Source organism: Phanerochaete carnosa, assembly GCF_000300595.1.
Source record: "Phanerochaete carnosa HHB-10118-sp unplaced genomic scaffold PHACAscaffold_2, whole genome shotgun sequence".
Classification (NCBI taxonomy): domain Eukaryota; kingdom Fungi; phylum Basidiomycota; class Agaricomycetes; order Polyporales; family Phanerochaetaceae; genus Phanerochaete; species Phanerochaete carnosa.
Window position 1 is genome coordinate 3812804 of NW_006767629.1, and position 15838 is coordinate 3828641.

Sequence of the window (15838 nt, forward strand, 5' to 3'; positions counted from 1 at the left end):
AAATGCGCCTTGCAGACTCGACTCTCTCGGATAGCCCCGACACCGAAGCAAACGACGATAGCGTTCCGGCCCTGTCTATGTATGAAGGGCGAAGGTACCAGCGAGCTTGACGATGAGCTATTCTCCGCCCCGTAGCCTGTTACTCCGGCATCTATTGCAGCTTACTACCTGAGCTGAGATCATACATATGTTCTAATGTAGTCTTTTGCCGTTTATTGTGGACTTCTAAGTACGGAATGCAACTCGAACGGACGTGTGCTCTGAGGCCTTGCGCCGGTAGGGATCTCATAGGAGAATGAAGCAGGCTTGACTGCCCGAGTCGGCCGGCCCAGTTGTCAAATATCTGGCCAGGCGGATCACTAGGCTAGGTAGCTGCGGTCCATGGATAGAGCCTAAATGGGCGCCAAACTGTGGTGGGGAGATCTCGGATCGGGCGTATTTCGCATTGGACAGAATTATGATTTCGGTGGGACGAATCTCAGACAAAAACCAACGCTCAAAGATCACGATACCCCGAATCACAAAATCCGCCAGATCTTGAGCCCCACAGTCTCATCCGTGCAGCTGTGTACTTGACCTCGTCCTCTCGCATGCCCACAGAATTGCAGAGTCGAACACCATCGTCCTCCTCCGCAACGATGCAGTACACCACAGGAGCCGACCTCCCTCCCGAGATGCTCTCCCGCATCCTCTACTATCTCACTCCTCCAGACAAAAGGGAGAACCGCGCGCGCGGCGGCGAGTTCGAGTTCGAGTTCTCGAGGGGCGAATATCGGGATTTGAAGCGTGGACTCGCTGCGCCCAGCCTTGTATGCAATCACTGGTCGGAGGCGATCAGACCTCTCCTCTTCTCAAGACTCAGTTTGCGCAGCGCAGAAGACGTACGTATGTTACGGAACGTCGTTGACAGTCCCCAATTTCGGACGTCGTCTCTGTCGGACGCAATTCAGCTTGTGTCAATATTTCAAGAGGTTGCTTCGACGAAGCCGGCATGGCTCTATCACGTCCACTGGCTGACATCTCGACTTCAAGAAACGTCGTTCGAATGCTACGTCGAGAGCCCTGCGGATGGACCTAAGCCAACGATCGGCCACCGGGACCTGTTCCGCTCGTTGCCCAGGGTACCTCCACCCTCCAGCCTGCGGCTCGCCGAACTTGTGCTCAGCGGGCTACAGTTTGCGAGTGCGACAGAGCTCGCACTACTCGTTGACAGTTTTCCGTCCCTCCAGCGTCTCATTTGCGACCGGCTGATCTTCCTCGACTCATCATCGGTCGTCCAGTCCCGCAGGAGTCCGCGAAGACCTTCATCATCTCTCGTCATATGCCGAGCGTATCAATGCGAGGGAATGCCGTTTTCCACGAAAGTAGCACTTGCCTCTGACGTCCTCTCGGTTGCCACTCGCGTCGGCCTCGACGCCCACACATGGGACGCCGTTCTGCATGCACTGCTTGCATTGGCACCCGGAACATTTCAGGCTGTACGCGTTGGAATGCGGCAACCGGAGGACAAATCGCTCAGTATGTCTCCTAATCAGTTCAGAGACTAGGGCTCGTACTAACTGTCTCTTGTCAGAGGCGGTGGATGTTACTCTCGCTCCAAGTGAGGGCGACATGGTCTCATTGTGTGGCAGTTATATATTAGCCTCTATTGAAGTGCGCCAGGCGAGTGCAGGCCAAGGTGCTGGGCCTCCATCCGCATTCATCGACTCTATCCACCTCTCGCTTTCGTTCCCTGACGCACAGGTCAGAAAATCCCTTCGGTTCGACGCCTTCCGTATAATCATCGATGCCCCACTCTTTGACTGTCTTTATTTCGCAAGTGGTAAACCGGATGGCCCGGAGTTCGAGACCTTGAAAGCGATCCTGTACCACGTCTTGCAGGGGACGCAGTTATACTGGGCCCTCAAGTCAGGCAAACTCAAGCTCGTGATTTCTAATCCCGTGGCTAATCCCGTGGACATCTCCGTTTTCAGCAGTGATATCATGCTATTACTGCAAGCGAGCTTGAAGGACACTATCGACGACGAGCCGGTCACTGTCGACGCCGCTGAACTAGTCGATAATATCATTTACGCTGTCCAAGAGGGAGAGGGCGATGAATACCTGGAGGAACTTTTAACCGCGCGCGCAAGCTTGGAGGACACTATCGACGACGAGCCGATCACTGTAGACGCCGCTGAACTAGTCGATAGTATTATTTACGCTATCCAACAGGGAGAGGGCGATGAATACCTGGAGAAGCTTTTAACCGCGTGCGCGAGCTTGAAGGACACTATCGACGACGAGCCGATCACTGTCGACGCCGCTGAACTAGTCAATAGTATTATTTACGCTATCCAACAGGGAGAGGGCGATGAATACCTGGAGAAGCTTTTAACCGCGTGCGCGAGCTTGAAGGACACTATCGACGACGAGCCGATCACTGTCGACGCCGCTGAACTAGTCGATAGTATTATTTACGCTATCCAACAGGGAGAGGGCGATGAATACCTGGAGAAGCTTTTAACCGCGTGCGCGAGCTTGAAGGACACTATCGACGACGAGCTGATCACTGTCGACGCCGCTGAACTAGTCGATAGTATTATTTACGCTATCCAACAGGGAGAGGGCGATGAATACCTGGAGAAGCTTTTAACCGCGCGCGCGAGCTTGGAGGACACTATCGACGACGAGCTGGAGGAGCTTTTAACCTCGCGCGCGAGCGGAACATCGGCGGATGCGAGTTCTGGGACGGTGGCTGTTCCATCTGCTCCGGAGGAAGCCTAGAGCACGGCGGCTGAGCGGTTAGAGGTGCGTGCTATGGTCTGCGCCCATCTCCCTGCAGGCGGCTGATCAGTGTTCTATAGCTGCCGAGATTATCAAATCGCAGTGGTTGAGCGTGTGGAGGATAGGGTAAGGCTAGCGGGCAGGGCAGAGGCGAGGGTGGTGCAGAGGTGATGGCTAGGACGTTAGTGTATGTAGGGGATCTGTCACTGGAATAGAATGGCTTCACAATGATGTCTCAGAAAGTCAGGTTATATCTATGTTTTTGTAATATAGGGATGGCTTGGTGTACAATATGGTTAACGACATTCTGTAGAACTGACGGGATTCGGCTCATCGACAGAGTTATGGAATGAGCTTCAAAGTGAAATGACAATAAGAGCTGAACGAATCGAGCGTGTGCGAGAGCGATCAGGATGTGCGAACGAATTGATTGTCTACAAGATGAGATATTGTGAGACTGGCGATGGACAACAGGGTAGCAACGTCAAGACCAGGAGCCCGCGCTCCAGACCATTGATGCATTTCATTGTATCGCCGACATGAACACGAGTTTGCACTTCTTGGCGGCCTGATACAACACCTGCCACATTTCTCTCAGCACTTAATCTGCGCTCACCAATGTATGAAGAGGCCACTCACGAACGTACTATCGCGCGTGCTTACCATCTGGTCATCTGCCTCCCGCCGTGTTCGCACACTGGCAGCAGCGTGCATCGTTAGCTGCGCCGAGTGCACTGGTGAGTGCCCGCACCGAACAATGCCCACTGCTGGTGGGTCGTGCGGCTCTCGTCAACCTCGCTACTCTCGTTAAAATCCACGCAAGAACGTACCTCGGGAGCCGCGTCTCCTCTTCCGCCTCAATCTCTGCGCGACCACTAGCCAGTGTTCGGGAAACAGCGTCTCCACGCTCGGGAGAGACTTCTTCGGCTTCGATGCATATTCCACGCCTGCGTCGCGACGACCGTCTCCGGCGGGAGCACGTAGTCCATCATGTCGACCCCTTCGTTGCGGGCCGTATTAGGCAGGATCGGGATTCGCGGCGCGGTGCGTGCATAGCGAAATATTTAGTAAGACTTCGAGCTGGGTTTCGTGAGCTGCGATAATGAGGCGCTTGCCGTACAAGCAAAGTCCTGGGGACCGCATCAGGCACTTGTTGAGGGTGCCTGCGCCGCAAAATGGCGCGTGGGTCAGGCATGGCCTCGTCGATCTCGGCCCTCAGCCGCTGCACAATATCCCGGCGACAGCAGAGCAGGCGCGGGAGTGACGTTAACGAAGGGCCAACAACGGCGGTCCTGCGCGGAGCTCTGTCAGTCTGGTGTTGAAGGCATTGCCGATAAAACGCACGGTGGCGAGTCATTTGGCTGAAAATGTCTCGCTCGAGAGCGACGACGTCCCTAAGATCTTCCACGCCCCAAGCCATCTTCGTTACGCGCAGGCGATGGATGGCAAGTATCTTGTTTTCTTGCGTCCGTTGTTGATATGCGCCTCGCATTCGCTGGGGAAACCAAGTACCAAGAGATCTCCATGTGACCCAGAGTAAACGAAGCAGAGGTCGGGAAGCGCGTCCGTGCGAACGTGACGAGCGATATTACCTGCATATTGACCCGCATATCGTGCAGGTGGGAGCCGACGGACTAAAACCATAGTGAGTGACCCGTGAAGATAAGACAGAGTGAGTGCATACCTCGGCCTTATATCGTCCGAATCGTACATTTTCTGTACGTCGCGTTCGGGATCTTCCAGGCGACCCTACAGGCCTAGTTCGGGGTGGCGCTTCTCTAAGGTGGAATAGGTTATGTAAGATCTTCTAGACCCAGCACAGACATGTATATAACGCACCATGATGATGTGCTATGATAAGAACCATATACCGCAATGCTGGCAGGTCCTGGACGCTCCCACTGAATCGTCCAGAGAGCTACTAGGGCAGGCTGCCGAGAATTGTATAGGCGACAGTGTCAAAGACGGCGTGTCGGAAGAGACCAGGGAATCGACCGAGGGCAGACAATTTGAATGGACCTAGCATGACTATGAGCACACCAGAACGATCAAATGTAAATTGTGCTCACGGCAGAAAGCTTGAGGGCAAGACCAATCATATGTGCAGCGACGCGTGGGCCTCACACAGGAAATGGGCACAACGCGGCTGTGGGAGTGCTGCTCACGACGAGCAAAGCCTGAGGCAAAGCGGAACTCGAACAAAACGCCGAAGCCCGAGGCTTTGTGGCGTCCGGGAGTCGCCAGCGCTTACATCTCGGGCAGGCCGAGAGCCCAGCTTCTCTCTCCTCCTCCTCCATTATGCTCACCACGAGTCTATCTTTGTTCCGCAGGGAGTCTTCATGCGCAGAAATTTTCTTGGAAAAAATGCCTCTGAGATTGCTCTGCCTGCATCGTCTTTTCTGTTAGCTCTGCGAGCGACCCACCTCCGGCGCGGGGCTGAAGGACCGCCGTCATGTCACTCCCATCCTAAGCTCGATGGAATACATACCTCGAGGTCAAGTCCTCCCCTGAAACTCTCTGAGAGGTCCTTTGCTTTCCAATGGGCTCGTGAAGGGCTGCAGGTAGCCGGGTTCGTGTTTGTAGAGCAGGGAATGGTCGTTGGTCGGAAGTGTTCTATAGAGTTGAGGTTCAGGTACGCACACATAATCCCTCGCAGTCAGATGCCATTTAAACTCTGAGCATTTGCATATTACTCAGATTTGATCCCGGACCTTGTAAAGGCCCACTCGTGTACGATCCGCTCTGAGCCACCGAACTTCGACCGAAGTGAACTCCTTCCCCCGAACGATGACGGTCATCGACAGAGCAATTGGGGATTCAGATTACAGGACGCTGTTGGCACAACTTACGAGAACGCGTCTTAGCAGTGCTGTGCTGGCCGCGCCCGGCCTCAAAATTCCAATCTTCGACCTGTTCCGAAAGGCCTACGAGCGACCTCAGACGACGTATTCGTTGGAAAACAAAGCATATCTTGAAGACGACAAGATCTCGTGGGAATTCGGATGTGGCATCGTCGCTTTGGAGAGAGCAAAACTACAAAGCTGCGCGTGGACAGCTGTCGTCGGCTGCTCAAGTCGGCGTGTATTTGCGCCCGGAAGCTTGTACGTTCATTTGGCTATTACGACTAGACCTTTTCCCCACGCAGATATTAGTACTGATGTACACGAGAGCATCTTTCGCGGAAAAACAAATGAAGAAGAGGCTCTCTTCCTTCTATTGTTCTATCACACTTATGACTATGACTTCGCTCCACTCCTTCCCCTGCCCTCGAGAAAGACCAATTTGGACTCGGCCAAATATGCAGTATTCTCGAGGCATGTGCCCTTGTGCCACTGCGCGGCTTCTTGAGCGACCGCTCTATCAGCATTCGTACGGACATTGGCAGCATGATCCGGCCGTACTCGACCATCCTACGCGTGGGCAACGTCCACGGACGTGGGCTTGGGGCTTTGAAGAACGCACTGGGTGGTAAGCGCACTTTTTTCCGGCACAAATTGGCCAAAAACTGGTTCAACAAGGCCCCGATGTGGAGGAGGATTCGACGTACGGGTCGGCGCTCGATGTATGCGGGGCTTTACGTGTGGGGAGGGAACGGCCGATGACAAAACTCGATGTCTAAACGCGTAACTAAGCTCGATGAACAATCTAATAAAACTCTTACTTAAATGCTCGTGCCCGCGCTCGTCGCGGGCGAAACTCGTCTCGCGCTCTCGCGAGTGTATTCTCGATGACTCTTAGGATGTGCCCGAAGCTCGGAGGGGCAGACTTTAGAGGTGAAGGTGGGGGAAAGGGGAGCTTGCTCCATTCGACGGCGGGAGGTCGCCTTTAATATACATGCGAGCGCTGCTCCGCTGCCGTGCTCTCGGCCGGAGGTCTATGTGTACGGAAAGTGAAGGTAAACGTCAACGAAAGGGTCTCTATTGGGGAAAAACCTGCGAATGCGATGGAAAACGAAATAGTGGCGTCAGGCTTCGGGAATGGCGCGCCGCTCCGACAGGCGATGACTCGGCACGCTCGCGCACAGCGGGCCCCTATTTACATGCGCGTTCCTGCCGCCCTCAGGTCGCGGGGTACTCCGTCACTTGCGGCGTCACCTACGTCCTGTCTTCCTGGTCAAGCCACCGTCCACCATCTGTGTAAATGCGGAAAGAAGGTAAATGTAAGTTATTGGTGTTGGCGCTGAAAACCCTTCTACACCGACTCTCTCCGGTTTTCACTTGGAAAAAAACCGAAGGCAAAACTCAGTTTTCCGCCAGTTTTACTGTGTTTCAGACCTTTTTGGCTGGTTTTGCACCAGTTGCTCCTCAGTTTGCATCTGCGTGAAATCAAGGAATAACTGGGCCTTGTTTAGCCACTTTTGCCTGAGTTTCCTCAAGAAAAAAACTGTGCTTACCACCCTGTGACAGAAGCATAGCAGTTGACTTCAAACTTTCAGCTGGGGTGGGATTGGCATTGATCGTTGACCACATGTCACTTTCATGAGTTTCCTGTCCACACAGGGCTAATTTTATACTATTTTGCGTGGATAGAGGTACAAAAGCACATTCAGTTTGTTTCATAAATACACTTAAGCTATTTCCCCATGGGGATGTTATTGTTTTAGTGGTACAAAAAGATACACTACTTTTACACCTTTTGAGGTATTAGGACAGTCAAAATATCCTTGGGGCAAAATCAGCATCATTTCTTTCTCCATGTGTATTACTCTGTATAGCCCAGCAATATTTGCACCTCATTTTGCTGCGAGTAGACCAACTTTTTGCAATAAGATTTACTAAAAAGGCGACTTTGTTTTACTCTTATTTTCAAATTTTACCTATCATATATTTTCGCCGGAAAGTTTCCAGGCTATTTAGCTTCTTTTCTCGCGGTGATTTTCGTGCCTCTGTCAGCTAGAAATATCCACTAATTAGCCCCGTGCCAGCAATTTTCGAGTATCAAGGCTGTGTCCCAATATATCGAGTGGCTGTAAACCGGCGATGAATGCCGCATCCATCACGTCAAAGCCTCCTACATCCAATCTTTAGCGAGCCGGGCGAAGATGAGCGCCAGCACGGCATGCTGCTGTCGTCCACTCCCATCGCTTGGACAGCTACTTGACCTCGTCCCCTTGCATGCTCACAGAACTACACAGTCGAACGCCATCGTCCTCCTCCGCAACAATGCCGGACGCCACAGGAGCCGACCTCCCTCCCGAGATGCTCTCCCGCATCCTCTACTACCTCACTCCTCCTGACACATGCAAGAATCGTGCGAGCCACTCATTCGAGCTCTCGTGGAAAAAATACTTGCGCTTGAAGAGTGGACTCGCCACACCCAGCCTTGTGTGCAAGCACTGGTCGGAGGCGATCAGACCTCTCCTCTTCTCAAGACTCGGTTTGCGCAGTGCAGAAGACGTACGTATGTTACGGAACGTCATCGACAGTCCCCGATTCCGGACGTCGTCTCTATCGGGCGCAATCCAGCGTGTGTCAATACAGCAGGAGGCTGCTCAGACGAAGCCGGCATGGCTCCATCACGTCCATTGGCTGACATCTCGACTTCAAGAAACATTGTTCCACTGTTACATCACGAGCCCTACGGATGGGTCTCATTCGATGATCGGCCACCGAGACCTGTTCCGTTCATTACCCAGGGTGCCCCCACTTTACAGCCTGCGACTCACCGGCCTTGTGCTCAGGAAACTACAATTTGCGAGTGCGACAGAGGCCGCGCTGCTCATTGACGGCTTCCCATTCCTCCAGCGTCTCGCTTGCTACCAACTGACCTTCCTCGATCCATCACCGGTTGTCCAGTCCCGCAGGAGTTCGCGAAGACCTTCATCATCTCTCGTCCAATGCCAAGTGTATCAATGTGAGGCAATACCACTTTCCGCGAAAGCAGCACTTGCCTCTGACATCCTCTCGATTGCTACCCGCGTCGGCCTCGACTTCCACACATGGGACGCCGTTCTTCATGCACTTCTTGCATTGGCACCCGGAACATTTCAAGCTGTACGCGTTGAAATTCGGCAACCCGAGCACAGCTCGCTCAGTATGTCTTCTAATCAGTTCAGAGACTAGATCTCGTGCTAAATGTCCCTTGCCAGAGGTGCCGCGTGTTATTCTCGGTCCAAGCACGGACGACATATTCTCGTTGCGTGGTAGTTATATCGACGCCTATATCGGGGTACGCCAGGAGAATGCAGGCCAAGGTGTTGGGCCTCCATCGGCATTCATCGACCGTATCTACCTCTGTCTTTCATTCTCTGACGCCCAGGCGATTGAATCCCTTCGTTTCGACGACTTACAGACGATCGTCGATGCTCCACTCTTCGACGGCCTTCGTTTTCCTAGTGATACACTGGATGGCCCGCGGTGCAAGACCTTGAAAGCGATCCTGCGCTCCGTCTTGCAGGGGACGCAGTTGGACTGGGCTCTCAAGTCAGACAAACTCAAGTTCAGGTTTCCTGGTCCCCAAGGAGGCCGTGTTCTCAACAGTCAAGACATTCGCTCCCTGCAAGCGAGCTTGGAGCACACTATCGACGACGTCACGATCACTCTCGACGCCGCTGAGCAAGTCGAGTGGATTATTCGCGATGGTCAGGGAAAGGGCGATGAATACCTGGAGGAGCTTGTAGCCGCGCGCGCACGCGGACCATCTGCGGATGCGAGTTCTGGGACGGTGGCTGGGCCGTCTGCTCCGAAGGAGGCCTAGAGCACGGCGGCTGAGCGGTTCAAGGTGCGTATCATGGTCTGTACTCATTTTCCTGCGGGTGGCTGATGAGTGCCATTCTATAGCTGCCAACATTATCAAGACACAGCAGTTTAGTGGGTCAAGGATGGCGCAAGGCTAGCAGGCAAGGCAGAGACGTGGATGGTGCAGGGGTGGTGGCTAGGACGTTGGCGCATGTAGGGAATCTGTCACTGAAGAGAACCGCATCACGACGATGTTTCTCGGTTGTATCTATGCTTTGTAATCTGCTCTGGTTTGTGCACGTCTCAGAATCAAGGTCATTGAATCTTCTGCAGAATGTGGTGGTCGCATCCTCTGTATTGCGAGAGTCTTCACGACGCGTGGGGCCAATATCGGAGCCACGCCGTGGCGCGCACCAATTTTGCAGTGTGGCGCGTCGCGTGTTCTATCCGTCTATCTCTTGGACAGCGACCTTGGCGTGGGCGGCGGCCAGTGGGGGCCAAATTGAACGGCCTCGAACATGTACAAAAACTGAGCACTAAACACTGAGGTTAAGCCAGATCATGCTTGCCCCTCGGGCAAAGCGAAATCATGTGCGGAACTCGAACAAACCGCCGAGCCGAGGCCTTGTGGCGTCCGGGACTCGCGGGCGCCTTCCAGTAGGACTACCCGGTCTCGCTCTTCTTCACCCCTCCATGTTCGACCATCTTCCTCCCACAGTGGGCCTTCCTATACAGAACCGTCGCTGAAAAAATGTCTGTGTACGATATCTCACGCTCCTTTCTGCCAGCTCAACGAGCGACTCCCTCCCGCCAGCGCGGCTTCATTGTGTCCTGAGGACCACCTGGCTCAAGTCCAAGATTTTCATGGAGGCTTTACAAACGGCTTTTCGCCTTTCAGGTGGCTCGTGGAGTGCGGCAGGTAGCCAAACTTGTGTCTTGGAGCATCAGCTGGGAGGGAGTTGGAAGTATATTAGAGGGCTGAGGTTCAGGTGCGCGCGCACACACTCTCAGTTGACTACCGTCTGAACATCCGCAGATCAGCTTGGGCGCAGTGCTGAATCTCATGATTTTTCGCTCATGTACTATTTACTCTGGCCACCAACAAGAGCAATGATGGCCGTTGGCGCAGCCATCGAAGACTCGGATTACAGGCGCAACAGGAAGGGCAGTGTCGGCACCCATGCATCTCAGAAGGGCGAGCTGCGTTGGGTTTCGAGCTTGGACTGGTTCCGAAACGTCCTACGAGCTGTGCCAGACGGCGTACAAGAATAAAAGAAGAGCGGACTGAAGCTCGAGGACGGCAGAATCTTGCGCAGTTCTGAGTGCGGCATCATCGCGTTGAGTGCCCGTGTGGCTGGCCCGTGCGGTGCATTTCTGCAAGGCAGCATGAAGCCTCGTACGTCTATTTGGGTCTGAAGACGATTTTCACTTCTCACTGAGATTTCAGGGTTGTCGACGCCAAGAATATCATTCACGAAAACGCGGGACCGGAAGGTCTCTTTGCTCTCATTATGCTCTTCGCAAGCACCGATTTATACCCGGACAAGATGTATAAGCTGGTCAAGACGCATGCCCCGTCGTCGTTACGAACCCTCTCGAACGACTATTGTGTAACATGGCGATCATGCTGAGTATGTGCTCGCTCTGTTTGTAACATGATGCCTCGTACTCAGCCAATATAGCAACGCCGAATTAACCACGAGCCAGGTGTGCTCGGCTCACCCGACGTGGCGAGCGGACGTTCACGTCTCGAGGCTTTCAGGCCGGCCAGACCTTTCATCTTATATGCCTACAGCCAAGATGAAGGGCGCGGCGGATGGACGACCCGATCTGCAACACGAAGGCATAGCTATTGGCCTCGATATCTACTTTCCCTGGGAATCCTTCATTGTGCGGTTGGGCCGCCTGTCTGCGCGGGCCTGTGACGCCATCTTCTTTGGGATGGGCACCGCGCCCGAGCCTGCAAATGTGACAACGACGACATCAACTCCCTTTTTTTTTTTTTTAGCTGCAGACCCGTGTTCTCCCTACTTCCCGAATATGGTGGCCAGACGTCTGCATCTGTCCCGATGACTGTTTATATCGAGCCCGTAACGACACAGCGGTATCCAGCTACCGTGCACACTCGACGACGTGGAGCAAGACGAGGAGACCGCCGAGGCTCCCGATCAGCTCGGCGCGGACGCGCTAAGCAGTGAACACACCGGAGGACCTTGCAGTGCCGCACAACCTGCTGCCGACGCTAATTCACATTACGGCCGGCGCGGCGCGGCGGAAGCGGATCCTACTCAGAGGTAAGCGTTAATATCTGCTTGCGCGTCTGCAATATGCTCAATCTTTTAGGCTTCGGCTGGAAGGATATACTGGAGAAGATCGAGGTTCCATCGAAGGTTGGCCTCTCTGGCGTCGGAAAGAACATCCAGGAACATATTTTTGTTAGCTTAAGCTAAGGTATGTCTTTCTAGCGCATGAGCGAAGTCTCTCCTTACTGATACTCTTTCGTAAGACTTAAGGGCGACACTTTGTTCGGTGCTCTCCATCTTCCCCTAGATCCTACCGTTACTGCCGAGCGCCTCAAGCACTAGTAAGCTGGTATCCCACTGCACGCATGTATATGCTAAAATCACTTCTTTCTGGGCAGTAATTCTAGATCAGGTTTGCATATTACCGGTATCGCCAGCTTCGCATGAAACGGCTTCGACATGTTTGCGCCGCAGGGCAAACAGGCCTAGATATACGACAAGACGAAGGACGTTGCGGCAAATATCGACGACAAGGCGCATCGTGGATTGCGGGAGCAGTTCGACGTTGTGATGGAGCGGTTCGAGCCTGGCAAGTCTGGCAAGTCTGGCAGTCTGGGATGCGAATTCATCAGTCTCTCCGGCTTCTCGAGTGACCTCGGTGAGTGCATTCTGTTACATCTATTGCACTGGCCGCACAGACACTGACGAGCCATTGCGCAGCTGCAGATATTGTCAAGGCTGCAGCTAGCTCAAATTATCGTACTTGTGCAAGATCGTCGCTGCCTTTTGACGTGCCTCAGTCGCGTTGTGTAAGGCCATGGGCGGAATAATTCGGTATGTATATACTTCTGGGTTAAGCATGTACCGTAGACGCCGATAAGGAATGTTGAATGTTCTTGGATTTGTGCATAGCATCACGGCATAGCATTGGCTGCATGAAACATCTCGATTGACGTTCGTGAACCTCAATTTCTGCCTTTCTTCTAGCTCCTCTAGTCGTCCTTTCACAGCCTCTCGCTGGGCTGTATTGGTGCGCTTCTGCTCTCGAGCGCCATGTCCCATCTGACGAACAGTTTAACAGACGAACGCCCCGTCAACCGCAATATTTGGTGAGGCGGCGCCTGCGACGGTCCTGGACGCAAACTAGAGGTCTTGAAGAGCGAGAGCGCAGCAGCTGGCTTCAGGCTTTCCTGCACTTTCGACTGGTGCATCGACTGACCACCACAGGTCACTTTCGTAAGTTTGCATAATACGATGGCACAGCCTTTGCGTGCGGCAATTGTCAGCTGCCATTTTGTCCAGCCACATATTAAATTTCGACTATCAAAGCTGTGTCCTGACATGTCGAGTGGCGATAAGACGAAAAGCATGCATCATTAAGCCTCGTGGCCGTGGGCGAGCGCCGGCAGGACATGTTGTTGTCGTCCCCCTCCATCCCTTGGACAACGTCATCGTCCTCCTTCACAAGTATGCCGTACGCCACAGGAGCCGACCTCCCTCCAGAGCTGCTTTCCCGAATTCTCTACTTCCTCACTCCTCCTGACACATGCAGAGTTCGCGCGAGCTACTCATTCGAGCTCTCGTGGAACGAATATAGGAGCTTGAAGCGTGGACTTGCTGCGCCCAGCCTTGTGTGCAACCACTGGTCGGAGGCGACCAGGCCTCTCCTCTTCTCAAGGCTCCAATTGATCAGCGCAGAGGACGTACGTATGTTACGGAACGTCGTTGACAGTCCCCGATTCCGGACGTCGTCTCTATCGGACGCAATCCAGCTTGTGTCAATATATCAGGAGACTGCTTCGACGAAGCCGGCATGGCTCCATCACGTCCATTGGCTGACATCTCGACTTCAAGAAACGCTGTTCAACTGTTACGTCAAGAGTCCTACGGATGGTTCTAGTCCAGTGGTCGGTCACCGAGACCTGTTCCATTCGTTGCCCAGGGTGCCCACCCTCCAGTCTGCGACTCACCGCCCTTGCGCTCGTGAAGCTACGATTTGCCAGTGCGACAGAGCTTGCGCTGCTCGTTGACAGCTTCCCATCACTCCAGCATTTCGCTTGCAACCAACTGACCTTCATTGACCCATCACCGGTCATCCAGTCACGCAGGAGTCCGCGAATGTCTTTATGGTCTCTCATCGAATGCCAAGTGTCGCAATGTGAGGCAATACCACTTTTCGCGAAAGCAGCACTTGCCTCTGACGTCCTCTCGATTGCCACCCGCGTCGGCCTCGACGCCGACATATGGGACGCCGTTCTTCATGCACTGCTTGCATTGGCACCCGGAACATTTCAAGATGCGCGCGTTAACATCCGTCAACCCGAGGACAAATCGCTCAGTATGACTTTTAATCAGTTCAGAAACTAGAACGCGTACTAATTGTCTCTTGTCAGAGGTGGCGAACGTTACTCTCGCTCCAAGTATGGACGACACGATCTCGCGGCTTGGCATCTACATTTACGCCGATATTGGAGTACCGCAGATGACTGCAGGCCAAGGTGTTGGGCCTCCATCCGCAGTCATCGACTATATCTACCCCCAGCTTTCGCTCACTGACGCCCAGGCCATGGAATCCCTTCATTTCGACGCCTTCCGTACGATCGTTGATGCTCCACTCTTCGACCGTCTTCATTTCCAGAGCGACACACTGGATAGTCTGGAATGCGACGCCTTCAAAGCGATCCTGCGCTCCGTCTTGCAGGGGACGCAGTTGGACTGGGCTCTCAAGTCAGACAAACTCAAGTTCGAGTTTCCTGATCCCCAGGGTTTCCGTGTTCTCAACAGTCAGGGCATCCTATCCCTGCAAGCGAGCTCGGAGCATACTATCGACGACGTCACGATCACTCTCGACGCCGCTGAGCAAGTCGAGTGGATTATCCGCGATGGTCAGGGAGAGAGTGATGAATACCTAGGGGAGCTTGTAGATAAACGCGCGAGCGGACCATCGACAGGCGCGAGTTCTGGTATGGTGGCTGGGCCATCTGCTCCGGAGGAGGCTTGGAGCGCAGCGGGTGAGCGGGTCAAGGTGCGCACCGTGACATATACTCACTTCCCTGCGGGTGACTGATTGGTGTTATATAGCTGCCGGCATCATCAAAGCAGCTGAGCGGGCCAAGGGTGGTGCTGGGCTAGCGAGCAGGTTGGAGACGGGGACGGCGTAGAATGATAGCTAGAGCGGTGGTCCTTCAGCCGGATACGGCGGCGTACCAGGAGCCGAGGATGGATGCGAAGCCTTGAGATGCCGCCACCTGTTAGCTCGCCTGCCAATTTCCAAATGTATTAACCAGCATCGAGGATTATTGCGGCGTGTCAGCATTCTCGGTAAGCGTACACTGAGATGTGTGTCGGGTCTATGCGACTGTCAGTATTCCCTTGACGGAGGCCTTTGGCTCACAAAATCTGAAATCCCGATGGCCTTGGCGATCCTTGACGGGGAATAGTCTCGTCGCGCACCAGAACGTTAGCAAAGAAATCGACGCGAAGTACGCGCGTTAGCGAACAGTTAAAGGCGAGTGAAATTGAGAATCCCGACATGCTACGGTCAATTTGAGCCCGGTGATATTGCGCGTTACGGCCGGGGTATACTCTGCCTGCAGTGCGAGCTCAACATACCAGTGGTAAAAACATCAGAGCGCACTGCAGGAGTCCGGGTCGCGATCACTTCTCGGTCGTAGGTGCATCAGCATCAGCGTAGGCGTAGCAGACGGTGATTTTAATGCGGGAAATTCTACTGCCCAGGGCTCGATTTGAGTCTTCATGATGACCTGGACTCTGGAGCGAAGTGGCGGAGCGTCCTGGAGCGTCGGGTCGGAGGCCGGGGCCTTGTGGCGCCCGGGGCTCTCCGGCGCTTATAGTGCGGACCTCGATTTCGCTCTTCCCTCCACGACCACCATGAACAGGTCTACGCCCTGCAGCATACACCTCTATACAGATTCTTCCTTGTGTTGACTACCCGCGAACATGTCCTACACTTCGTCCGATATGCCTCCCTCTTTGCACGCTACCGCTGGCGCAACCCTGCGTACAACGTTCCCCGAGCTGAAGTACTCAAGTCACCACGCTCCGCTTTGAAGCGTCTTGCAAATCTTGACAGGCGGCCAGACTCGCAATTTAGGAGCACTAGCCGGGAGGGGAAGGTCGGTAGCATCTCGT

At 53.9% G+C, this 15838-nt stretch overlaps 4 protein-coding genes across 4 annotated transcripts; all 4 read left to right on the forward strand.

The window, feature by feature from the left end:
* Nucleotides 1–590: 590 nt before the first annotated feature.
* On the forward strand, nt 591–2766 carry PHACADRAFT_192348 (uncharacterized protein; the record flags this gene model as incomplete). Its single annotated transcript, XM_007392440.1, has 2 exons — nt 591–1518; nt 1574–2766. 2 exons carry the CDS (start codon nt 591–593, stop codon nt 2764–2766), a joined length of 2121 nt encoding a protein of 706 aa, XP_007392502.1.
* A 3784-nt stretch (nt 2767–6550) lies between these two features.
* PHACADRAFT_250777 (uncharacterized protein) lies at nt 6551–6962 on the forward strand. Its single transcript, XM_007392441.1, has one exon. It carries the CDS (start codon nt 6710–6712, stop codon nt 6947–6949), a length of 240 nt encoding a protein of 79 aa, XP_007392503.1. The 5' UTR covers nt 6551–6709; the 3' UTR covers nt 6950–6962.
* Nucleotides 6963–7928: 966 nt separating this feature from the next.
* Nucleotides 7929–9772, forward strand: PHACADRAFT_206170 (uncharacterized protein; the record flags this gene model as incomplete). The annotated part of the gene is made up of 2 exons (XM_007392442.1): nt 7929–8799; nt 8855–9772. The coding sequence occupies 2 exons, from the start codon at nt 7929–7931 to the stop codon at nt 9460–9462; spliced, it is 1479 nt and encodes a 492-aa protein (XP_007392504.1). The 3' UTR covers nt 9463–9772.
* Nucleotides 9773–13052: 3280 nt separating this feature from the next.
* On the forward strand, nt 13053–14624 carry PHACADRAFT_115323 (uncharacterized protein; the record flags this gene model as incomplete). Its single annotated transcript, XM_007392443.1, is given in 3 exon segments — nt 13053–13593; nt 13607–14000; nt 14080–14624. Coding segments are annotated over 3 exon segments (1434 nt in total), but the record flags the coding sequence as incomplete, so codon positions are not given.
* Between the last annotated feature and the right edge of the window lie 1214 nt (nt 14625–15838).